The following is a 26098-nucleotide window of genomic DNA, read 5'->3' as shown; positions in this document are numbered from 1 at the left end:
GTAAACAGATTTTATACATAGACATAAAATATCGAGATTTTAAAACTGATTTTTTCCAACAGATGATTATGTATCCGTTCATTTCTCTGTGCTTTCTCCTTACATTGGAAGTATAAGAGGCGTGGAGTTAAATTCACGTGAAAATTAGACATGGAGATAAGCTTTCTGCTTCACGATCGAATCTTTATTTATCCGTGCAGTAAGACAAGCCGGTGCTCTTTGGGTACGAGGCTAGCTGGATCGCAGAGTCGGTCATGACGCCACGCGAAGAAAAAATCCTATTACTGACAGGAATCGAACCTCTGTCATCCATCTTTTAGCCAGTGTCTTTACTGAGTGATCTATGTCTGTTCACACATGCGTATGTGTGGCTAAATAATGTTATTAATAGCCGCTTCACAAACGCAACATTCGTTGTCAGAATCTTCTTCAGAAGAACGTCACTTTCTTTGTTACTAATGAACTTCAAAATTACTTTAATCAGTAGAAAGTGTTGTCATCTAAGCATCAGTATGGACGTCAGCAAAAATGTATATTATAACCTCTAGGCCAAGCGAAAATGTATCTATCGTACATAACTTACATTGTCCTAAATTCATTGCATATCAACCTTTGTTACATTTTATTTACTAGTCCTGTAGTCCAGAAAACACATTAAAAAGTAAAACAGCAGAAAATCATGGTCCGCTGCTTGTTTAAAGTGAAGATTATTTACTAAATAACAGCGAAAGGAACGGAGAGGGGGGGGGGTGAAATTGGATGGGGGTGGGGGAGAATATCTTCTCATCTCGTCTCTCTTACTCACTCTCTCGCTTGCGTAAACTTATTTTTACTCTCTGCTACTCTTTGCTCTGGTGATGTGGTGATAGAGTAGCGGAACGCCGGACCCAAATCACCACAGCACCGTGGAGGGAACGATGGAAAGACGGCTCACAACCAGAAAATGACATTAGCTGAACCATACAGCGATCGCATCTGACTTACGTCCAATGTCATAGTTTCTATTTACCATTACTTTTTGAAGGCGAAAGGCGGAAATTAACTTACAGTTCAAAACGCACAGTGCAGCGTGTGTTTTATGAACATACAAATTAATGGGCAGTCCGGTAAACACAAAACAAATAAAATTTTAATGCTTATGAAACTGGAAAGATGCACTGGAACCAAAAGTTAAAACAGTAAAAATTACATTGAAGATGACCTCATAAGGGCCGAAACGCATATGTCTATATAATATGACACCTAGTGTAATGAGATTCGTTGTTATGTAAAATAATTGTTTACATTTAAAACTACACGGTATAAAGGATTACTTAATCTTGTACCAAGCACATGCTACTGAATCAGTAAGATAAACTACATGGTCTTCTTCAGTTTCATCAAATGAATGACAGATACATCAGAAATGCCTTTTGTTAGATCGCCGTCATTTCTAATCAATCTCATCTCCCCTCATTAACGAAAAAACATCTGCAATTTTAGCAGCAAACACTGCTAATTTAAATTTTGGAAATTCGATTCTGGTAACCATCCGTTCTGAAGTCTCTCAGTCGAAAGACAGAATCATAAACAGGTCATAACAACCATAATTTTATCCCGAGCCCACTAATAATTAATCATTCTACATTATCCCTACAATGTTTATATGAAAATTATGGTACGTGTGTTTATGTAAATAAATCAGCGTTCTTTAACTTAATTCTCGTACTAAATGATTAGTTTGTAATGATTAATTATAGGGCCTTTATATAAGAATAATTGAATTAATTACTTCTAAATTGACAATTACATTATTAAATAAAATAACGGATTTTTACAGTGTGGATTTTTACACCTCATATCACGTACTATATACTAAAAGCAAGACAAGTTTTCGTTCTTTGTTTGCAGGTGTCGAAAACACTTCATGTAAATGTACATAGTACAAGGCAAAGTATATTTGCGTGTTTCTCCATTATTATAAGATAATGTATCAACTACGGTAACTATGTCACACACGACCTAAACGAACTTAATATGAAATTAGGCCTTACTGTTAAAACAACTGTGTCCCGAGATGTAATACTGAAGAATATAATAACTCTATTTAGCAAACAAATCTTTATAGCCAATATTGCTGGATCTGTAATCAACACGTGTTTCTCATTCAGTACTTATGTGGTCTAAAACGGCAATCCCCTCCGAATACATGGTTACAGCATTCCCCTAATGGACGTTGTGTCCATCAATGCACCAACACCAGTTTCTAGAAAGACGTGATGGAATGAGTAAAAAAAGCATGGTGTTTTAGTGGCAGATGCTTCAAAAGTAGCCGAACTTTTCAAACGCGTGCCACTTGTAGCGTGGACCCCAGTTCCTTGCGTAGTCTCCACATATGGACAATACACCACTGATGACAATAAACATGGCCCTGTGTGTTCTACTGGCTGGATTACACAAAGAGATTTCCAATAGGTGGAACTGCTGGTGTTAAAATCATTCACTGTCTCCAACAGGCGTATATTTTCTTAAATTTCTTTAATTAAACTTACAGATTGAAAGGTTAAAAACAATGTTCTTTCGAGCTCAGCGCTCGAGAGCGATAGTAGTGCTTGCTTGCGGGAGAGCCAAGTACTAGAAAGTGTTTCACGTATAGAAGCTTTCCAGCCGAGCAGTATGACGGTGGTTATCAACAGGTGTGGAAGCTTTTGCGCGCGTGCGTGGTTGCCTGCTCAGCTGAGATGGGTGATGTCGGCCTACTGACAGAAGAAGAAGAGGAGGACCACAGCACTTACTAGCGAATGTTGCCCTCGGGGAGCCAACCGTGGTGGACTTTAAACAAGAAACGTGATTACCAAATTACTCTTGTAGTTACCGCCCCTTGAACAAAAGACACTCGATCCGCGTTAGTGAATGACAGATACATCAATATATTTGTATTAAAGACTGATTTATAAGGAACCACGCACATGCTACTGGCAATCAGCACAATTTGGATGCAGAGATTTATGGACGTGTTGTTACTGTGGCAGACATTTCAGTTATTTTGAATAGCGCGCTTTTCAAAGCCTTTATTTTTTATTCGCGTTACACAATGTTATTTACATATGTAAGTCATAAACAACTTACTTAAAGTGCCTTTGAAAAATAACCGTGTGACTTGAATTAGGATAAAGTGACCCAAACCACTATTTATCACGTGTCTTACAGAAACAACAATTACAATTAGTTGCGAGCTAAAAATTCATTACATGGGAGAAGATAAGCTTTTCCACTTGTGATTTTTCGTAAGTTAATACGTTGTAACATATGCCTAATATACGTTCGTTTAGGGCTTTCAGGCAAACTTAAGCTCATTACTCAAAGTATAAGAACATATTGTGGCAGAAAAACTATTTGCGTTCGAATTTGCCCTAGTAATTTCACATATCGATAATTAAACAGCACGACGCTACTCATTGTGTGATATGTCTACGGGGAAACAGATAACAGGAAGACACAGGCCTGTATTTTCAGGATAAGAGACAATATAACTTTGGCGTCAAGTCACTAAGACAAATTATAACCACACGAAGCACATTTATCACCTGGTAGTGATGCAAATGGCTGAACTGGGAAGAAACCTGGGTTCTGAGTGGAAGGATTTCTTTCTACTGTAAATCGCGATTAGACGCGAGAGTCTGATAACACTCGTGATTATCTCAGAAAACGCCATATTGTTTCGTTGTTTTCTGTTAACGCTGTACGAGTTAGTGTCAGTTTGTGAGTTGACGTTCACGGGATAAGTGACTTGTGGTGATATCAAGCGGAGTGGTGATTGTGGTTACTTCGTCTTCGTTTTTACCCGACGGACTAAACACACTTCAAACTGGCGGCTAGCGGGGAGGAGGACTGCGCCGAAGCGGTCAACCCCTTCGCCGCGACTTACACGTAAGTTCGCCTCCAGCCTTCCAGTGACATTACGTTTTACTTAACGCTTTAAAGCCCTGTGGTACCACACATTTAGTATTTCGTAACTCTCCTTTAGCACACGCATTATATATAATGTATGTATAGTTATGTGCTCAAATTCATAATCCAAAATTTGATTTTAAACTGAATTCGCACACGGTAAACATCTTGTCAATGAATGTGATAAGGTTATGTTTGATCGCCACTGATGTAGTAATTCCAATCAAACAAGTCAATTGTGTTGGGGCGGAGGTAAGTAAAAACAGATAGAAAATACAAATATCTTCTCTGTTACAAGTAGAAATATTCTTTCGTTTAAGTTGTGACCACTTAACCTAGCTCTGCACCCTTAATACCGATTTCCTGTGGTCTCTATCCCTCATATATTAATTTCCCTTCGCGCTACCTCTAACTACACAATCCATTATCATATATATAAAACTGTAAGTCACCTCCTGCGAATGTTTAAAAAACGTCTTAAAAGAATTTAAAATTCTGGGCAAAGTCATCCCAAAATATTCCCTGTGTTCTAATAGAGTCGCTTAAGTATATAATAAATCTGTATGTAAATACAAGCGAAAGGAAAAGTTTGAAGTGCGTAATAAATTTTAAGCAACGTTCTCCGCCTGTGGATGTTAATAACCAAGTTCCATGCATCGCTTTTCGCTCCGTTACGTATGAAATTGTTTCGTTAGGCTAATCATAAGTCTCTCATCTGTTGCTGAGAATTTCATTAAACTGCTGCATGAGTGTTTGGAATTTTATTTCTTTAATTTCGTGGAAGATACATTTTATACTCCAAGAAAAAAAAAATCGGTTTGTAAAACGTATAGAGACGCAGACCATTAATCGCAATTATTGAGTTTTCTACATAGTAAAACACTTGCTCAAGACAAGTGAAGTAATTAAGGATTTTTCATCAAGTAACCCAGTGTCAAAGGTGATTGTCATTTGTTTAAACTATAAAGTGTTCAAAATTGCTTCCCTTAAATTATGGAAGAGGTCGTAGAAAAATGCTTGGTTTATAGTCCTGATCGACAGTTAAAGAAGTAAATTTAATAACTTCTCTTCTGAATTGTGTTACATGCTATTTTATTAAATAGATTATTAAATCAAACTTCTGTTTTTGTAAAGTTCTATTTTTTTCAACCCGTGACTGATTTCTTGCACTGTCGTAATTTTACGACATCAAATAACTTAAAAGAACACACATTGCTATAACATCCAGTACAATATCTGTGGACAAACTTACCACTACTTTTACTGGTTTGAGTAACTCCGCAAATTAAAACAGTTCGGTGATACACTAGTACAAGAAACCTACTGCCACTATCAACTTGACAGCAAAAATACTTCTATCAAATGTTGAGTTAACTAGCAAAATAGTTTTCAGATTTTTAGTTGATAAAGTAGCCTTGTGTCTGCACACTGCTAGGTAACACAGAACATAATACAAGTTGCTTAGATAAATGCAATATGCAAGAATTGCTCATTTTATCAGTGTCATTGTTTTTAATTGAACTTGTTCGCAGAAGACAACGAATATTAATTTAATTCTATTGTATTTACACCAATATTTTAGTGCCATCTTATCCGTTGTTAACTTAAGTACTTGCATAAAATTCAAATTGTTATAATGTGTCTAAATACATGTTATTAAAACACCAATACGTTACAACGATTTGCAAAAAGATACCAAAAAAACATTCTTTAAACAAATCCTGTACTCTTTTTACTAAAATATTAATTGTAAATTGATACTATAGGACATGTCTCGCATTTGGGTACGCTGTTAAATCGCCTGCCTGGTCATATTTAGAGCTCTGTAACAATTCCATAAATGTTTACAAAATGACACAATATTTATATTTAATAAAAAACGTTAATCTCATATACTTCTTTGCGATACACAGAGGCCAGTTTCATGTTTGCGGGTGGATGTGTTTGTTTGCTCTCGCAAACTGTGTATTTAAATGGGAGCGAACCTAGGAGAAAACGTTTAAACTATGTAGATGCGAGATTTCAATGCGTGAACTCCCGAAAACGGAAAAACGAAACAGGAGTACTGAAAAAGCAACGGGTTCGTGCGAAAGCAGATTTTTGGTTATATGTGAAACTATCATTTTAAAGTGATGTTTTCCATTAAATACAAATTTCTAATATACGACGTATTTCGTCTTCAGAACGTTTATTAAACACGCAACACAACAGCTCTTGTTACAGACAGTTAGTTGTCTTCAGAGAAACGTCTTCACACTGCTTGTCGAGACTCGCGATATATTCATGCAATACAGAGGCTACACATTTTCATTATAAGATAGGATACCCGTAAGATATGGTTATTATTGGCATGCACCGCCAGTATTTGTTCACCGGAAGGGCTGCGATTAGAAACTTCAACTTCTATTACGTTCCTCAGACACACTATCCAGCTTTGAAGTAACTTTCATTGGATTAAAGAATTTCAGTCACCATCAGTTTATTACGCGGTGTCTTCTTAATCTGTTCAAACGCCTACCTCCGTTTCACTAAAACTGAACGATTCCATTTTGGCGCGGCTTCTCGCCTTTGGAGATTTTATTGCATTCAGTCGCCTCGAAAGCCTCAAGATTTGTACGTCTGTTTCAATTGGAAGACTAGAAGCATCCTTTATATCAAAACGAACACCTTGAATGCACCAATGAATTATTTTCCAGTGTAAATTTTAAAGTGGAGAGCTCTAAAACTTTTACTCAATTATTATTTTTATGCAGTTCACTGTGTTCAGATAGCAGTGCCAGATTAGAAGTGGAGTAAATTATAACAAAATTTACATTTCTTTCACATAAAAGTAGCAAAATACATTAATGGTCATGAATTATTTAACATAAATTTAAAAATCAGCCGAATGTGATGTTCTTAAGTTGTGTCCCTTTAAATCACAGTAATAACTAATATTTGCCACCTAATTTAACAGAATTTACAAACTGACCTTTGTAACGGAGACGTGATGTGTTTTGAAAAAGTAACTGAATTTCTAAATATTATTTATTTGGGTTTCGTGCTCCGAAGCGTTAAACTGAGTCTTCATTACACCCCACACCGCAGTAACAATATTAAAATAATAATATCCCTTTGTGTTTTATTGAATATATTATTTGCAGTACATGACACTTTGCAGTCACAGATACGCGTAGTTCGAGGATAATATTAAAATGGATCTTAACTAGGGTCAGGATTTGGATTTCATTCATCTGGCTCAAGATAGCGTCCAGTTTCAGGCTATTATTAACATGGTAATGAATCTTCGAGTTCCATAAAAGAAGTGGAATTTATTGACTAGTTGGGCGTATAATATAATTATGTTCTGAATAACGACTGCTCCATGCATTTAGATCATTAACAATAAAATTGTTTCACAAAGGAAACAATTGGAATGCATAGAAGCTTCATTCACACCCCCTTCAGGGTTCAACATGTATTGTATCATAAAAGTGAATTGTCATTATCATGTATTAATAATAATCTCATTAATATTTCTCTTAGTAACTCACAACTAACTGCAAAGCCAGTTGATACAGTGTCTTGTGTATTAAATGAAGTTTCTGTTAAACTATCCATTTCAACGGTGGACGACAGCACTCAGCTGTTCAAAAATTAAGATTTTACTGGTGGGCTCCAAAGGCTTTTCGTACTCTCTATTCAGATTTAATCCAATTTCTTAAAAGGATTAATCGCACAAAACATTACGTGTCGTAACATACGAATCTGTTTAACATACAAAGATTTTCATTGAAACATACGTTAAGGTTACTCGTCTTACTTTCAAGTCGCTAATTGTCATTATAGTGATAAGATATTATTATTATTATACTTTTGTTTGTAATATTATTTGCGTCATCGCCCTGATGACGGAGGCAGTTAATACTCTTAACCAATTATTACTACGGTGATCAATTCAAGGAAGTGTAGCAACAAATTTTTGGAACAGAAAGGTCCATTACTGCGTTCCAAAGAGCCAGCCATTGGACGCTCCTACTCTGATCCAGTACACGCCCTCATATCTTATTTATTTTAAATCATTTTTAATATTATCTTTCTGTCCCCGCCATGGTCCTCAAAGTGGTGTTCCGACTACAGATGTACATGAATTTATTTCTCACATGCGGGCTACATGTCTCACAGAGAGCCAATCATCAGAACTTAAGAGCTGAACTAAAACTACAATAAAACAGACGCAGTATCTTGATGGCAATTAAAATACAGCCTGACTACGGAAGCACGGCCTGTGTTGGTTGTAGCGGAAGATGAGAGCAGGTGCAGAGACATGGGCAATTTTTGGGTACTGCCCCCTGGTGCCGGACACAATCGGTGTGTGACGGTGTTCGGGAAACGATGTCGTTCCTTCTCGTGGGGGACACAAAGCATTAATACTGAAGAGTCTCGAATATATTAAAGTTCTAGATGTCGTTCTATATTTTGTCACACTTACAGGTACAAAATTAGAACATCGCAAACTTTTCATTGGTGGAAGGTTTCTCGTTGATACCGACAGATGTTGGATTATAGACTTAAATTGTAAGACAGTCATGCCTGCTTCGTATGAACATAGAAACATGTCAGGGTGGTCATCAAATGAATTGAGTTCAGCCTATTTCACGGAGGTAACTACGAACAAATTAACTCTAGATTTTAGATTCAATGACACAAAGAATAAGTGTACACAGACAGCCCTGTTAAGAGATTTGTAACAGAAATAGGGTCTAAATGAACCTCAAGGCAAATGAGATATTTTAAATCGCACAGAATGTATTTTTTTAAACACTCATGCCCTAAATTAAAGTAAACCTTTCTACTGTTTTTAATATCGAAATTAATTATGTCAGATTTGAGGTTTTCACAGCGGTGAGTATGAAGCTTTCTGTCTTCTGGGTTGTTGCACTGCGATGAATCGCCCTGATGACGGAGGCAGTATGACCTCTGAAACGTTGGTAAACATCGACCAGACTACACAGCGCAACAACCCAGAAGACAGAAATCTTCAGGTCATTAGTACTTTTCCCGATAACTGAATATGAAACAGATTAATTACAGTTTCTCATGAAGATGTACACGCACAAAGGCAAATAATCCATATTGAAATGTGTGTACGTATGTTTGAAACATCCTGTGTATAAGCGCTGCATTAAATAGGCCACGTGGACAAAGCATAGGTCCTCAACCCCATGTTCCACACACGTAACTGATTGCAGGGTAAATGATTTTCTCATGAGTTTCTCAAGGATCTGGCGTTTTATAAATAAGTCGCACAATATCACGAACAAGGGTCGTATTTATAAGGAGACTGCGTGGATTCAAAAATCTTCAAAATATTTTCGGCAACATAAAATAGAAACGTCGTGTTACAAGAGACGGATTTTTAATATAAAGCGCCAACATATCTAACTTGTTCCATGCTGCAAGATTGATAATTACGAAACTGGTCCAAAATTCCACCATTTGATCCTAACCCATTCTGTACCAATTCATTCCGGCTACATGTTCTCTCACTATTTCACTAATATCTGAACATTAATCTCCCACGCGCATCTAGATATTGCCTTGAAATATTTCGACTGATATTTTGCGTGTTGTTATCACCTCAGCGCTTGTCCTATATGCCCTCCCCATCTAATCCTCCTTGATTTAATCATATACTAATATTTATCGAGACGTATAAGTTAAGATGTTTCTGATTACGTAAAATTTCTCTTCCTGATAATAGCCTACGTATTTATTCTTAGGACTAAATATTCTCATAAAAATTACATTATCGGACGTCCTGAAACTTTCTTCTTTCTCAGAGTGAGAAACACTTCTCGTGCCCATAATCACAATCGGCTTAATGTTTCTAATTACAACACACAAAATAGCATTGGCATAATCAAGCCAAGAGGTTAAGATAGCTGGGTATGCAGCACAAATTGAGAGGGGTGAGAAACGCGTATAATTTCTCGGTTCCAAATCCTGAAATGAAGATACCACTGAGACGGCCCAGGTGTAAATGAGAAGATAATATTAAAACTGATCTTACAGAAACAGATTGGAAGAATCCGGATCAGATTCATTTAGCTGTGTAGGAATTTGTAAAGGGCCGTTGAAAACATGGCAATGAACATTCGCGTTCCATAAAAGACGGGGAACGTTCCGACTAGATGAACCACTATCATCTTCTCAACAAATATTTTATTCATAGGGTTGTTTACTTTCTTAGTTACTCAGCTGTAATTAAATTTTGAAGCACGATTTCTCACTCCTTCCTGAAGGAATATTTCCTTTCTACTTTCGCCTTATATGAGCCTATGGCTTCAGGGCCCGCGGTCTGAAGGCTTCAGCTGATCTGTTTCCATCACATATGTTCTCACTTCCCATTCCATGAAACTAAAGAAATCTGTCGCCTTTAAAATCAGACAGTTTTAGATTTTTTTTTCCCAAACTAAGTGATGCTTCAAAAAGGGATAAGACAAGTCTATTTAACCAGCTGTTTTATTTTGTTTTATATTACTTACAAGTTATGGGCCATGTCTCCTTATCATTAATGAAGTTATCAGCAATTATATTTTAACAAAATGTCTATCCCCAACTAAATAGGCTGTTGATGTGTGAGATGTTCCTGAATTTGATTGATATTTGTTATTTAATCATATATATATAACGTGTTTATTAATTATATAATTATCTTAAATTAGTTAAAATAGGCCTACTTACAACTTAATTATTATCTCGGCCATAATGAGGGACAAGTAACAGTCGACAGAAGTGATTTTTTTAAGTCTGCGTACCTGAAACAAAAATAAGAATAACAATGTACACTGTTCAATACGCACATTATACACAAGACGAATTTTAAAGCAAATACCAGATTTGATTTAATCGTGACTAGAAATTACACAACACATCAATAGACACTTGCATGGTAACAATGTCCTCAGAAAATATAGAGTTAATTATTATAATAATAATAATAATAATAATAATAATAATTTGTGTTAGTAGTGGCGAATACTACGGTCATTAATAATAATACCATATCATTTTTGCGCCTTTGTTGGGGATTTAATAATATTTCGTTTCCGCTCGACTTGACTTCTAGACCACTACATGTTACGCCACTGCATAACCAGTTGGCGATAGCCTATTATCTTCAGTGTTTCTGTTTTCCGAGTAGGCCTATCCGTACACAGGTAAACAGACGTGTTACACATAAATCACTTTAAATCCGTTTTAACTTTAACTCTGTTTCTAACAGTTGTAAAATGTTAACTGATTTAAATAGTTCAGAATGACGAAGATTTCTGCGACTTCGTGTTCAGTACTGTAGAGAAAAGCTGAATGGCTGAATGAATGTCTGTGGTATTCTTCTGAGTTGAAACGTGTGGAATTTCGGCAGATATAAATGTTTCTGACTACCACCCTACCTCCGTCTTCAGGATTTTATTCCTGAACATGGAAGCAATATCGTTAGCCCTTTTATTATGGATATAAGATAGTGTCTGACCTCACACAAATGAAAGGCTCCTCAAGAAATCCAAATTTTCATAAAGTCTATAGGACAAAATGTGTGTAAAGGCAGACAGAGGAAACGACTGTAAGCAAATGTTGAATTAGACTACACAGGTCTGCTCATGGAATTAGTTCCATAGCCCAAGTTAGTTTAGAACAAAGCTATGAAGACATTAAAAGGTCAGTACAAACTATTTCTTTCTGAAATTAGAAACAATTTTGTTGTTATAATGCTTGTATCCGAGAGCTTCAAAATAGCAAAATAGCAAAGATAATTACCGACTAGTCCCATCCTCCGACAAAATTGCAAACGTAAATTTGGTGCTCTATGTCAGTGACTACAAAGAATGATAATTAAATTAATCCCTTCTTTGCTGGTTTTTATTTTAAAAAATTCGGCTCCTCTTTTTATCGGCCTATTTCCATGTTAACGCGTGATGAAAGACAATTTATTTTGCTGTTGCCAGGTGACGGTACGCGTTTCTTTAACTGATTCCTTCAACGCCAAATTAAGACCAGAAAGATCAGTGTTTCTAAGCGAGATATCTCGTGCGTAACATGAATGGGGCAAATAAAAATTATCTACTGTTATTGGCGTGATTCTGCATATTTTCACTGAACACGCTTTCCGAACTTAGTGAAACGATTTTCATGCGGATTTAAGCACAAAGACGCTCTCAAAACAATAAATGCAGTTTGTTTCTGGTTCTTGTCCTTCGCCACTACAATCTGAATGAATAGGGCCAATACATTTTTGCAATTGATTTGAAACTTATCTTTCCATAAGCGCATTCAAAGGATGTGTAAGCGAAGTCCTTCCTTCATGAACATGATTATGAGTGTCTTTGTTTTCGTCATGTCTGCCGCACTTAAATCTTTGTTTGATCTTCATCTTCCTTGACTTTACTCAACCCAAGAGTATTATTTAAAAGTATATAAGTCAGGAGATTACTTATCACTATATTTTTTAGTTTTATAAGCTTTCAATTTGTATGTTCTCGGATTAAGAGACCATAAGAATAAGTGTGCAACTGTAATTGTATATATTTTAGTCTGAAATTTTTCTGTGTAAAAAATCCGGTCTACATCCTTTAATAATTTAAGCATCTTACAACAGTTTTCTCGCGAATTCTAAAATATGCGTCATATATCTTACAGCGACACGCGAAGGATTAAATGGATAGGATACGCAACATGCATTAAAATGATTAAAATGAGAAATGCAAACATAAGTCAGTCCATGCCCTACTTCAAATCTCACAGTTTACACCGTTTACCATCACCAACATGAAGATGAGTGGTACATATAGTATACAGACTTCAGAATTTTGGGCGAAAAATTGTCGACGTCGATTTGTTGTCGATAAAGATATTTTTAATTTCCTGTCCTGACTAAAAGAATTATGTGGTTAAGTTTTAAAGCCTGAAGAAAACCAAGTTACGTGTTTTGGCAGAAATAAAAAAAGCCATGGCAATAATAGCATAAAACAGTCTGGTCCATTTCATATCCCTTGTATGAGTGCAAGAGTTCTTGAACGTCGAAGAAATGCAAAGTTTCAACGTAGCTTAGTCACTTTTTTAAGAGTAGCTACATACTGATTACAAAGCCACTCATATTTACTGCACAGAGTCTAATATCGTTATCAAAACATAAGCGCGTCTAACGATAGGGTACGAAGTCTTCCTTAAGCAGACGACAGCGACGCTGAAGGCCAAGAAATTCCCTGTATCTACTGAATCCCTGTAGTAATTTCGGCAGAAGGAATCTCACTATCCGAACTGTATTGTATACTGCATTCAGGCTAACGGATAGACTGTTTCATCATCGGAACATATGCTGCCATTTTATACGGTATAAATATTTAATTAGACCTATGATCTATTTGTAATTCACAGTTTACAAAGATGTTAAGGCAGTGTAATCACGGCTACATGGATATTTGTATTTACAGTAAGGTCACTTTTGCTGTAAAATGTATCGCCGAGTTCCCACACGACGCTTGCCTGCATCACATTACCCTCTCCTCAACACAGGCCAATTTGTCACGTGTTAACTTCGAACACATTTTAAAAGTTTCGGCAAGAGAGAGTTGCCGTCACCAGTGTGTTATCAGCTTCCCAAGGACATTGCTCTATGGAATTAAAATACCATCCCAAAATGTTACTTTGAGACCGTTATCAGCCGACACGCGTGTCACTTGAAGGCCCAAGGGGACATCTAACCTTGCCAGTGTACCGAAAGCATTTTCTGTTTCACACTAAATTAATAAACCTGATGTAGCTTACATGTAGCTAACAGAACTAAACCCACGTTTGAGTATTTCTTGTGTAATTTATGGTTATTCAGCTGGTCGTGAGATTATCTGTTTTTATGGAATCCAAAAATAATAAATTGTGCCTCTAAAAATGAATATTTACAAATGTAACTCGTTGCACTAAAATAAATATGTAATGGAGTGCGGTTGCCAGACGAATAAAACTACAAAAATACACAATGTTTTACCACCGGAATAACATGTATCGAAAACAGGAACGTTTCTTACGCAAATATTCATGAAGCCCAATACAGGTTTTTATGATCAGTATTTCAAATATAATATCGTAATATGTGTAATTTAATCTGTTCAGCTTGTTATTAAATTAAACATTTAACTTAAAGCTAATATCTGTTGAAGTACTTTTAAAAGTAGTCTCGACTTCATCCATTCGAAACCTATTATATGAGAATCACTGTCAAGATTCGAACCGAGGTACCACACCACAAGTTACCTGCTCTTGTTCCTTGGAAGAAAATGATATAAAATTTAACACGTCCTATTTTCATATTATTGTATTCTAGATTGGAAACAAATTTTGACCCAAGAAATAGCAGTTGCATGTAGTAAATTTGTGTGCAATCTTAATATTTATACAATTAAATTAGGTAGAAGGAAGCAAATTTGAGGTAAACTTGAGGATATAAAGTGGGCTTTGTAGTCAACAAGGAACTAAGAAAATACACACAGGAAACACTGGTGGTGGGATCTACCGCAAGCAACGTGGAATGCGAATCACAGAAACTGGTACACTAAATTAGACGCACTTCAAGGAGAGCGTCCACGGTGATTCCATGTGCTCTGCTCTCACATTATCATCCGAGCCACTTCATCAGGCATATGCTGCAACATTAGGAATTAAAAGTGATTGATTACTTTAGGAAGATTGAACAGATGAAGGACACGCTGCTACTCGCGCCCAATTTTCTGCATACAGCAACACATAATAGGGGTTGCTATGGAACAGGACAATGGCTGAAGGAACTTGAAGAGTTCCACACGTTATTTAAATTACATTTGTCTGCATGTTCCATTAATTTATGTACCTTATTGGGGGCGGGGCATGTAAAATGCTGTGAGCGTATGATTAAATAATTAAATTACCGTCTGCTTACGTCTACTTCGAAGCTTCAAATTGCCTGTTGTATTGAAAGACTGTATTCCTAACGGGATCTGAATGTACCGCTATAGAATTTTGTAACATGTATTAGATTTAATTTTTATAAAGTAGGCTACAATGAGGAACAGAGCATGTGGTTTGTTTCTTCTGCAGAAAGTTACACAGTTAGGAGCTTCATAGCTTGTAGGTCCTAACATTCGCTTAATATTATGAAGAGTGATCAAACAGGGTGATATGGGGAAAGCAAATAAGACGCTTGGAAGAGATGAGAAATGCAGATAAAATTTTGATCTGAAAACCTGAAGAAAGGAAAACGGATACGAGTCACAGTAATTAACAAAAAATTGAAAAACGCAACAAACTTGGCAACATGGAACAAGTAACGTTGCCATTCGTTAGGAACTGGAGCCTGGGCCCTGCTGCCATCATCCAAACACTGCGTCGTACCTGACGCCTCGGTTCAAATTCTGTGGCCATCGCTACGGACGGCATTATGCCCTAGTCAAGGGGAGAAATAAAGCAATCCCTACATCGAGACACGGCGCCGTAAAGAAGTACAGAGAATATGAAAGCGAAGTGCCATACATTAATAATCTCTGGCATCAGAGAGGGGGCAGGCAATTGTTTTGCTTCACGGATTGTCGTGTGTATTCCCGATGTCCAGTAGAAGGAGACAGGCTCATATTCGGGGTACTGAGGCGAGGAAAAGATCCCAAGTCATCACCGAGACTCAAAGCCTGGTCTTCGAGTCAGTAATCCGTCACATCTCGAAGCTATCACGGCTAGTAAATGATTTCATATGGTTTTAAAGACACGCGTCAAGCGGACGGAGGTGTGTTAGTCGTAAAGTCCGAAGTCTGTTACGTACAGTGTGTCAACAAAGTCAGGGCAACTTTATGATATTTTCAGTTCCAACGGAAAACGACTGTTTACTATGGCAAAGATGCCAAGTGACCTTAGTCCTTAAACTATGGAAGAATGTATCGTAACGAGCGCTTGAATACATAAGCGGACCACAAAATTGCAAAAAGCTTCTTTTTTTACCCGACTTCCAAACTTACATTACGACGCGTTCTTCACAGTGTAAGAACTAAGGTCGCTTGGTGTGTTTGCCATGAAAAATAATCAGTAGCGCTGGTTGCTTGGTTAGCTCGCGGTTTATTTAACGACTCTGTATCAACTGTTGAGGGTATTTAGCTTCGAATGAGTTGTTTATTCGGTTACTTTATGACGCTGAAATTACGTGGCTTCAAATTATATTACATGGGTCGATGATTAATGAGAAACTATGTGAGAGGAAGTGGTCGTGGTTCATCTGAAGAACTACACGAAGTTTTACTTGGTGAGATGGAGTAAAACCTTGAAATAGGATTTGAGACTTTCGCGGCGAGTACAATCAACAAAACAGGCGACTTCCGAGGATCCAGTCACATCAGAACCCTGTAGATGGGGACAGAGTTTGTTCCCGAAACGTCGGTTTACTACGGTAACCAGCTAACGCGGCTGATTGCCCGAGAAGATTTTATTAAAACCATGAAATTCCAAATGAACATAGTCGGGATTCGAATTTATTATCTCTCGATTACTTGAAAAATGTGCCAAAGAGAACTAAAAGGGCTGGAAAGGAATCACTCATGAACTTCGTAAAGATATTATCCCAGTATTCGCTTGGAGAGACTGATAAATACCACGAAGAAACATCTGTCAGGATCGTCAATGCTCTGACCAAGATCCCATCCGCCCGTTGTCAAAATAATCGTTGTGCCTTCATCCACAGCTTACATTTATTTACAGTACTACGCCTATTACCCTTGTAGAAAACAATAAGACAAAGACAAAGAAAGATCCAATGAAGCTCGTAACAAAATCTAACTGACGATTTAAGCCAAAGAAGAAATAATTAAATCTACGTTATGGTTTTTCGTACTATATCATCGAGTTTACACGAGGTCGACTCAACCATTTTATCAGATATCAATGCTATTAACCTTGGTAATCATAGTTCTTAATTAAACAAAACAAATGAAACTCGGCTTGAAGCGGGTTTCAGTTTCGTTCATGTGGTGCGTGGTAACTAAATTCACATCCGTTTGACACCAGGCGTCTAGCTGTCCTTCATTTGCCTTCCGTGACGTCCGTAGTGACGCGGACAATTAGGTAACGCATAAACAGTGCCGCGTCTGGGTACCAGCATCCAAAAGAGACGAGGTTTGCACATACACGGCTGTAAGGCTAATTCGGACAATCAGCGGTATGGCGTTTCATATAATACAGTCACGATGTTGATTACAAAAAGTGTCCGTGATATTTCCTGTAATACAGACACTAAATTAATTCTTATAAATATATAGAAATATTTCCACTACAAATATTACTGTCTGCTGGGATGCTACACTTTGAAGTCTCATGAAAGTATACCGACATTTCAGATATGGTTACTGTCTCTGTCTTTACAACGATTAAGATGATTGCAGTAGAAAAAATTGACTTAATTTAAAAGGACGTTTCGCTTAATTTAGTTATCTATGTACACGTATAGGTATGTATTATGTATGATTAAGGTAACACAGAAAGGAAATTTTATGGGAATGATATCAGATGCTTATTAAATCATTGCATTTCCTTAATAAATGTCTGTGATAATTCATCATGGATAATTCCTGACCATGTCATCAGATGTCTCATCTGTCCACACAAACAAAATATTTGTCATCATTCGGGCCGACTTTATAGAATTTTAGGTGTTCCCCAGTTCTGCGTTACAAATTCTCCCGGCAGACAATCTTAACGGATTCGAAGACGCAGCCGACGAAAAAGGATCGGCACTGAAAACACAAGGAACAAACTGTGTGGAAATACAGTGAGTTTACTCGCCTCTACCATTCTTGAATTTCAAGAATCTCCTCAGTCAAAACAAAACTGACCACATACAACTCAACCTGTTCCACTGTTTATCAGAAATACGGAGGTGAGAATCGTTAAGGGGAACTAAACATTCAAATTTATTAAAAATATGTATGAAGAAATGGTTTAAAAAGTAAACTGAATACTAGGGAAGTTCAGGGGGTGCTCGGCACCCCTAAATTTATTCAATGGGTGCATCCACGCAGTCGGCGCCCATGGTCGAAATATAGATCGAAATAACCCTTACCGCGTATCGTTATTAAGTAGAACACATCCTACGACTAGTGGCGGAAGGGGGCCTGTTATAATAACCGACTTGTAAAATTATAATTTCTTCCTTCCTTCTGTGGTCTGATAAACATCATAGAATATGAAATGTTTTCTATTTCCTCAACAAACACAATATCCATCCATGCCTGGGACCGCTAGTCTGCTGCTTCCAGTACGAATGGCTTATGTCCACAAAAATATGTCAGTAATATTTTATAGCGCTAAACAAGTTTGTAGATTCCAAACACTGTACATCGGAGAATTAAAAAAAACTATTAAGATAAGCGATAGATACACTCGGTGGAGATTCAAAGAGTCCGAAGGCCTCTGTCATCACAGAACAGCAGGAAGGAACATCCATTCCCCGCGCAGGAGACCAACATCGCCATTCTAACCTCCGTGAAAACCTCAAATCTCAAAAGTTGCCAAAAACGGAAATGAGCCTGAAAATAGGCGCGGATTGACAATGTGAGAAGCCGAAGCCAGGACATCAGACATCAATGCGGCATCTATGAAATAAAAATAACAAGATTTAGACTCCGGAGAATTCTAGTACCACCCGTACAATAGTCATTCAATTCCATGTTATTCAGACATCGGAAATGTGTAATATTAATATAACGGTATTAAATAACACGTCCATCCGAGAAGGGCATATAAGGTTCGCTTTCTGCTACCAGGACAGCTTAACGTTTGAACTCATCAATGACGCAAATCGTACTCTGTTGGTTTACTGGCCTGAATAATTCGAATTCAGTTCCCACGATAAGACTGTCGTCTGTGTCACTGTAACAATGTAACAAACTTCTGAATCCCATAGCTTATCTGAACAGTACTTAAAATGTTGGTTCATGTCTCAATGGAAACACAGCACTCCTCGGTAGGATTCTAGGTTCTGACAGCGGGGTGTAATCTGTCAGGGCGATTTCCCTGATGATGGAAGAAGCAAGGACCTTTGAAACGTCGGTAAACTTCTACCAAACTAACACGGTGCTACAACCCAGAAGACGACCATCTTCGTACTCACCCCCGAGAGAACCTAAAGTCCAATTATGTTACAGGCCTATAGGATGAGATGATTTTATGAAAATCTTGTGCGTATAGGCCTACATTTTATTTCACCTTACCATCTCATTCTCAAGTTTCATAAAAAATCACAGGTATATATATATAGTTTCTTATAGATTAATCTTTAGAAAGGATAACCATTAGTCCCTGTGGTAAAAAGATGAGACTGGTTCTTGTGTTACAGAATGTTGGACGAATACAAGCCGGAGTTAGAACACGATTCGTCGAGCCAGCAGACAATGGTGAACGTCAGCAGTTATGGGGGCACCACATCGTCCACTCTCAGCTCGAACCTCTCTCCATCGACGTCGCCAACTCTGCACCATTTGCACCATCTGTACAGCCCACGCCACCATCCTGCGTACGAACACCATCAATACGCCACAGACACTGACTCTCCCACTGCGATGGTAGTTCCTCAAATTGCCCCGATGCTCCCTAGCGTTCTGCCAGGTTCGGCAACCCTAAATCATAGACTGACCCCAAGTGAGGAGTGTCACTGGTTGAGCAACGGCTCGCTAGTGGGAAGTCCTGGTGGAAATATAGTTGGATCTGCTGCTTCTCTACACCATCAGAATTATCAGCACCATCTATCAGCGGGAGATGTGAACTTAGCGGGTAGTGCTGCTGGACTTAAAGTCGGGGTCCACCCTGGACAACATCACCATCATCACAATCACCACAGTCATCAGCAACAGCAGAAAGCCTTAAAAGAGCAGAGAATTCGAAGACCCATGAACGCGTTTATGGTGTGGGCTAAAGTGGAGCGGAAGAAGCTGGCAGATGAGAACCCAGATCTTCACAACGCCGATCTCAGCAAGATGTTGGGTGAGTACTCTTGGGGTTTTGGGTGGTGGTATATGACGGAGCACTAGAATATCTGACGATTCACCAAAGGGCGTATTGTTGTAAAGTTGTGTGTGCATTCATGAACTATGCTTATTGATACGGCATTATAATTTCTAATTATAAAATTAAATTGTAATATGTATTACGGTTTAAAAATTAACAGAGTAATTTCCAGAAACGAGTAATAAATGTCAGCAGTCCAATAAAATATTAAATTTAAGAATTATTGGAAAAGTTCAGAATATAATATAACATAAATATGAAATTTTATGAGGTAGGAACAATTTAATTAAGGTAACACAGGTAAACAAGATGAAAATACAAAAATTGTGCTGATCACGTTGTGAACTGTTCGTTGGTGTGTCGAAAAGTTTCTTTAGTTTAAAATGACAGAGCACGCGGTTGAGACACAATATTTTGGCGGATCGTTTGCCGACGTTTCGGAGATCTGTCGTATCTGTTTGTACAGTAGGGAACAACGCGGATGAGGCGTGTCTGATGGCAAACATCCGATTTAAATTCACAATTTTTATTTTTTTCAAAACTTGTCATAAAATTCTGAGCGCGAAATGCATCATATATGCATTTTTATGGGACGTGCCATGTGCTCGGTAAAAACAGAGTGGACAGGCCCCAAGGGAGATAATCTCTCATCAATAAAACACTGCCAATGGCCTCTGCCGGCACAAAACGTTTATCTTGTTAAGTGTTACAAATTTGATTTTAGCCGACTGACTACGTGGAATCTGGTGCCAAATGAAGTGGATAAAGAATAGACGTAAAAGAAACAACGGGACGAACAGAATAAAATAAAACAGTGGAATAGTATAAACGTAGAAAAAGTTTCATAACAGACAACAATCACAGGACACTAGGAGCAAAACCGAGAACAATTTGGTTGCAACGAATTACAAAGCATTAGAAAAAGTTATTTGGATAAAGTGATATAGAATGAGTGACGATTACGGAGATGGCTGTCTTTGGGATGTAGCACCTTGTAGTCTGGTAGATATTGACCAGAAGAGATTACTGCATAATTGAGCTCCTCTGAAACGTCGGTCAATATCTACCAGACTGTAGGGTGCTGCATCCCAGAATACAGTTACCTTCAACGCTTAAAACGGTCTGCAGGGAATCCGTGAAAAATGTCAACTTAGGAAACGGAGAAGTGCTTGTGAGGATGATTTGTGGACAGAAGTGGATCAGAATCGTGACCAATGGTTTCTGAGGTGTTGAACCTCCTATTTCTTCTATTGAGGGGTTAGCACTCTTACGCCGCTACTATGAAATTGCATTTTGCACTCTACAGGCAAGTACGTAGCCTCGTAAAACATGGCGGCTATGCCAATGCCGAATTACTTTCATTCGTATGAGAGCACCGTGAATCAGATCTTCGTTAGTAATTTCCACGATTTTGGTTCTGCTGCCGTGGTCCAGTGGGAAGTGGTGAAGCTCAGACCTGTAAGTACACTGAGCCAATAATTTTAAAATTTATCGCTTATCAAGTGATATATACCTAAGACTTCCGCGCAGGTATCTGCCACCTGTCTGTACGTCTGTCAGTAACCTGTGTTCCCCCACCACCTCCACCAAAAGACAGCAGCAGAGCTGGAAAGTTTATAGAGCCTCGAGGAATGTTTGATAATTAATACGACAGAATGAGCGTTTGTCTGCCATTTCTTTTTGCGACTAAAAACTCACTACAATTAATTGCTGCTCTTAATCATTCTGTTAACGCTTCCCACTCCAAATTTATGTTAAGGGTTTGCTTGCTGTAGGACCAGAGTTAGATGCATGTATACAGAATGCTTGTATGCTGATTCTTAGAGCAGAGGTCTCATTGGGAAGCCAACAGAATGCCAGATAGTCATGGAAACCGAAAGTTCCTTACCGTGTTTTCAAGAGCCCGCCACCGGTCCCTATATGAGCCAGATGAATCCCATCCAAGCAAGACGAAGCGTGGTGTGGCCAGCTTAAAGAAGAAACAACTAATCAGTCAGGTTGAATGCCACAAGATATGGTGATTTGAACAACTGTAAATATTCACACACACGAAACTTTCCTCAAAAGTAATTGAAAAGAACGTCTCTTCAAGAAAACGTATTCTGAGAAATGACACTGTTGCGATCTTCGTAAGACTGTAAAATATATTTTAGCACTCAGAAATGAAATAACCCAAGTCTTATGCCATCACTTTATCTTAATATTTCCTTCGACAAGTAACAGTTAAAATCAAGTATATGTTATCTGTTTGTTAGTACACTACATAACTAAACCGAAGACTTTTGCGTTGGTGTTTCTGAAAACTTCAGCCATGCATGCATTTACAGTGATTGCAGAAGCCTGCTTGCCTTTCAAACTAGTTACATGGATTTTGAGAAGCCATAACATGAATCCTGCAGGCTGGTCAGAGCAAAAGTGTACACTCAGTTCGACATAATTGTGGCAAAAAGTAGTGACGATCTCAGATTCACCGTCAGAAATAAAACAGAAGTAATCCGACGAGACAAAATGTTGTGTAGTGTACTGGAAGATGCCCGTACCCAGATCACACTCAATCAGAAAGACAGCAGTTATAAGGACACAAATGGGCAACTTCACAACAGCCTCACAATGTTTCTAAATGTGTGTTTAGTAATGTGGTAATATTTGTCAACAAAATATTATCTAATCACTTTGTTTGAGGAAGTTCTCGATACTCGATGTCTCTTTCGTACCTCAATCAAGATGTCGAAGCATTGCTCCACTCTGATTTCAAGCCAGAGGCAGTTTTGTTTTATTGACTGTCATTTAAGTAGACTACGACTCATCACCGCTGTTAGCACCACGGCCGGGCAGAACAAAGTGACTCAACCTGGAAGTGCCCGGTTCGAATCTCGTCCTTAGGCCTAACTCCTCGCCTCCACAGTCTCTCAAAACGAATGCCGGCCAGCAGGTTTTAAATAGGTCACGACTGATTTCGCCCCATTCCATTCAATTTCACCGAACGTGTTTCTTATTTCATGGCATTCGATCTCAAATAACCTCTACGTATGATACAGCAGCGTTATATAACCCACAATCTATCCAAATTCGGTTACTATTTTGATTTGTGGTCTTGAACCGATTCGAATTTGATATGAACTCCTGTGGCTGTTCGTGGTTTTCCTCTCGCCCTTCAGGAAAATTCCCGGATCGTGTCTCTATACGGGTCACTACTACTGCCTTACGAAGTCACACTAGTTCACACCTTATATCATTTGGCATTAAATAACTTGTACAGATGAAATGACGTCGTTACGTAATCTAACTGTAAAACCAAATCATTATCATGTACATCAGGAGAACCATACAGCCAGTTTAAAAGACAGACAGACAGACAGATGAAAGTTAAACAACTATATGAATCTAATCCTTCTGTCAGCCAATTAATATGTTTATCTGCCTGTCAAGTTTCATCCGGCAAGTTTCGCCTATAATGTTTAGTTAGTTTGGATGTTAATTAGACGGCAGAATGAGTGATTGGTCTATATTAGTCAACGAAATGAAACTGTGATCGTAAAACACGATGAGTACATACACAAAAGTATGAATGCCAGAAGAGAAATTCGAGTTTGCTGTCACAAAGAGACAGTTTTCAAACAGATTGTCACTTGATATGCAAAAAAAAAAATTCCGACTCGTATGTTACAGCTGCCAATAAAATTAAAGACTAATGTTGTTTTCAGAATATGTTATTTTTTGTTCCATGAACACAAGTGCATCTATTTCTCCAAATGCGTTATGCGAGAAATGTTAATAAAACAAAGTCTGATGAATGAATTCCCGTCAGTGTTCAGTGATCAATATGATTCGAGTGTACAGACGATAATAATAACAGTAAAGAATACGATGAAACGAGAGTGTAAGAAAGATGAAGTATGAGGAAGGGTGGAAGGAATAATTATGAATGATGATGAAGAAAGAGAAATGGACGACGAAGAAAAAAGGAAAAATTTGGTTACACTTTTCTTGCTCTCGTAAGCGTTTTATGAGGTTCAGTAAATCGATCTGGTAGGAGGCAGAACCACGAAAGAACGAGATTATTATATGGTGCTAGGTCATGCTGAAGAAGGCAACTGCATAGGCAGGTTGGCTGAAGAATTTGTTGACAAGTGGCCTTATTCATGTTTCATTCGAAATACCAGTCGCAATTACAGCAACGCTGTGTTGGACACTACCCATTGTCCTATTCCTGCTTCAAAAGCTGACATTCGCTCAGCTCTTAAAAAAATCCACTGCTTGTATGGAAACCGGAGATTAATTACCGTCTTCACAAAAGCCCATCACTAGACCCTATCACAAGAAAGCTGGATCCCTTGCATTATGGAACCCTGGGTTGTGACGCCATAAGGGCTTCTTTCTGATAAAGGCATCGCCTCTGTCTTCAGATAATCCAGTCCACACCCTAAGAAGCTATTTAAATCATAACCGTTTGAATGTTGTCCACATTTATGCGACTCTCGCGAACTACAGGTTTACAACCCTTCTGCACTAGCCCATAACGTGTGTGGGAACAATCTTAATCACATTATTTCCCAGTTATAATTATCTCAGATAACGAAATTCCTAAAGGCGATAAGAAAACATAATTACCATCAACTCAATTTATAGGTATATATTATCTAAATGTTCTCAGCTGTAAAAGCACTAACCATTTTAAAATGTGGCTATATATAAAATATTGAAGTGTGATTGCAGTGAATGGATGACAAAAGACAGAAACAATTTCGAAAAGAAGTTCATCAAACAGTCTTTACAGCCTACAGGCAAAGGTTTATAGAAATATGCCCATTCCCTTTACTAAGTCATACCAAGAAAAAGGCAAACAGCATGACTGGCAAAAACGAACACTGCTCTCTCACGGTCAGCGGTACCACCGCGGAAGTCCCGAGGCCACCACACAACAGCCAAGACTGTCTTGATTTTTCTCAGTAACTTCGACCTCTTGTAAGGAGGTCATATATCAACGCTTTGGGAAAAGGTAAAAAAAAATTCAGGCTTAGAAAATGCTACAGCAGATTATTTTCTGCGATAATACTTCTGACGCATCAGCTGACTAACCGCGAACAGTTTCTTCATGGAACGGTTAAGCCTCAACATCTGAGTTGCCTCAGTGTTCCCGGTCGTAGGGCAATCCTGAACAGGTAGCGGCTGCAACCTTACACATTCGTTACACTTCATTTTACAGATTAATCTTGGCATCTCATTTGGCGCTGAATCACTCACCAAATTGACTGAGAATAAGCGAATATCTTGGCCTGAGGGCTATTGTTATTTTATAATGATTCGACAATTCAGTATCTGGAAAAAGTCGCAGAGATGTGTTTCATGGTGAAATTTGAATAGTAATAAATTGCACAAATGTGTTTTCAGTTCGTAAACTGGTGTCAGCCAATGTATATTAAAAAAAATCTGAAGATCAGTAAAAACAACAATAACATGTGTAACTTCGGCTCTGGCGTTTGAACCACGTCGAATATTGAGAATTACTCAACGTTTCGTCAGACATTGCAGATGTTGGATGGTTCTCAGGATTCGATTAGGCTTATCCCCGAAAGAAGAAATTAAACATTGAAATCCAGCAGCGAAAACTAAAGGACAAGAATTATCATAAACTGCTTTGATTTTGAGAAAACTTCAGGGCCTTCTGGGACATAATATATATTACACACTTAGAGGATGGCGTACAGTGCCAACAGGCTGATTTTTTATTTTATAGATTCGCTGAAAGTTAACCATAGCACTGACAGGTCTAAGACCTTGTTTCATTCGACTCCTGCTTCAACATAATTGCAGAAACCCAGTGCAACCACACAGAAAATTGTGTCATCCTAGAGGATATCTGAGGCGGGAGATGTGATTGATATCGTATAGGGTTTGAGTTTTTCACGGCAGTGAGTCTGAAGATGGCTGTCTTCTGATTGATATCGCTTCAGATAAGGAACTCACGTGACCTGATAAGGCGGACGTGATTCTCACACGAGTTGCTGCCAATGTTCAGGACAAAATTGTGTTATGTTCGCTGTGCGAATAATAGCGACCGGCAGATCTCTGTGGCGAACGCATCTTGAAGGGTATACGATCTGTCGTTCTCACAACG

At 38.1% G+C, this 26098-nt stretch overlaps 2 protein-coding genes across 5 annotated transcripts in view; one reads left to right on the top strand and one right to left on the bottom strand.

Annotated features, from left to right (window-relative positions):
• The window catches only part of LOC110827061 (uncharacterized), a 283738-nt gene that overhangs the window by 73836 nt on the left and 183804 nt on the right, over positions 1-26098 (bottom strand). For 3 of the 4 annotated variants that reach the window (XM_087342869.1, XM_087342870.1, XM_022058332.2), the window contains exons 3-4: positions 21869-21949; positions 10657-10730 (exon numbers count right to left, since the gene is read on the bottom strand). In XM_087342869.1, the coding sequence (XP_087198995.1) occupies positions 10657-10730; positions 21869-21949 (155 nt within the window). The remainder of the gene's footprint in view (positions 1-10656; positions 10731-21868; positions 21950-26098) is intronic. The other variant, XM_087342871.1, reaches the window with a different exon arrangement.
• Positions 2644-26098, top strand: part of Sox15 (Sox box 15 transcription factor) — a 164959-nt gene continuing 141504 nt past the window's right edge. The window contains exons 1-2 of the mRNA XM_022058308.2: positions 2644-3909; positions 19313-19956. Of these exons, the coding sequence (XP_021914000.2) occupies positions 19314-19956 (643 nt within the window). The 5' untranslated portion in view covers positions 2644-3909; position 19313. The remainder of the gene's footprint in view (positions 3910-19312; positions 19957-26098) is intronic.

This window comes from Zootermopsis nevadensis, unplaced genomic scaffold, assembly GCF_977971745.1.
Source record: "Zootermopsis nevadensis isolate Lab colony 2312 unplaced genomic scaffold, Znev_1.0 Znev_ptg000004l, whole genome shotgun sequence".
NCBI lineage: Eukaryota > Metazoa > Arthropoda > Insecta > Blattodea > Termopsidae > Zootermopsis > Zootermopsis nevadensis.
The sequence above is the reverse complement of the archived record's forward strand: the minus strand, read 5'-3'. Positions and strand labels throughout refer to the sequence as shown.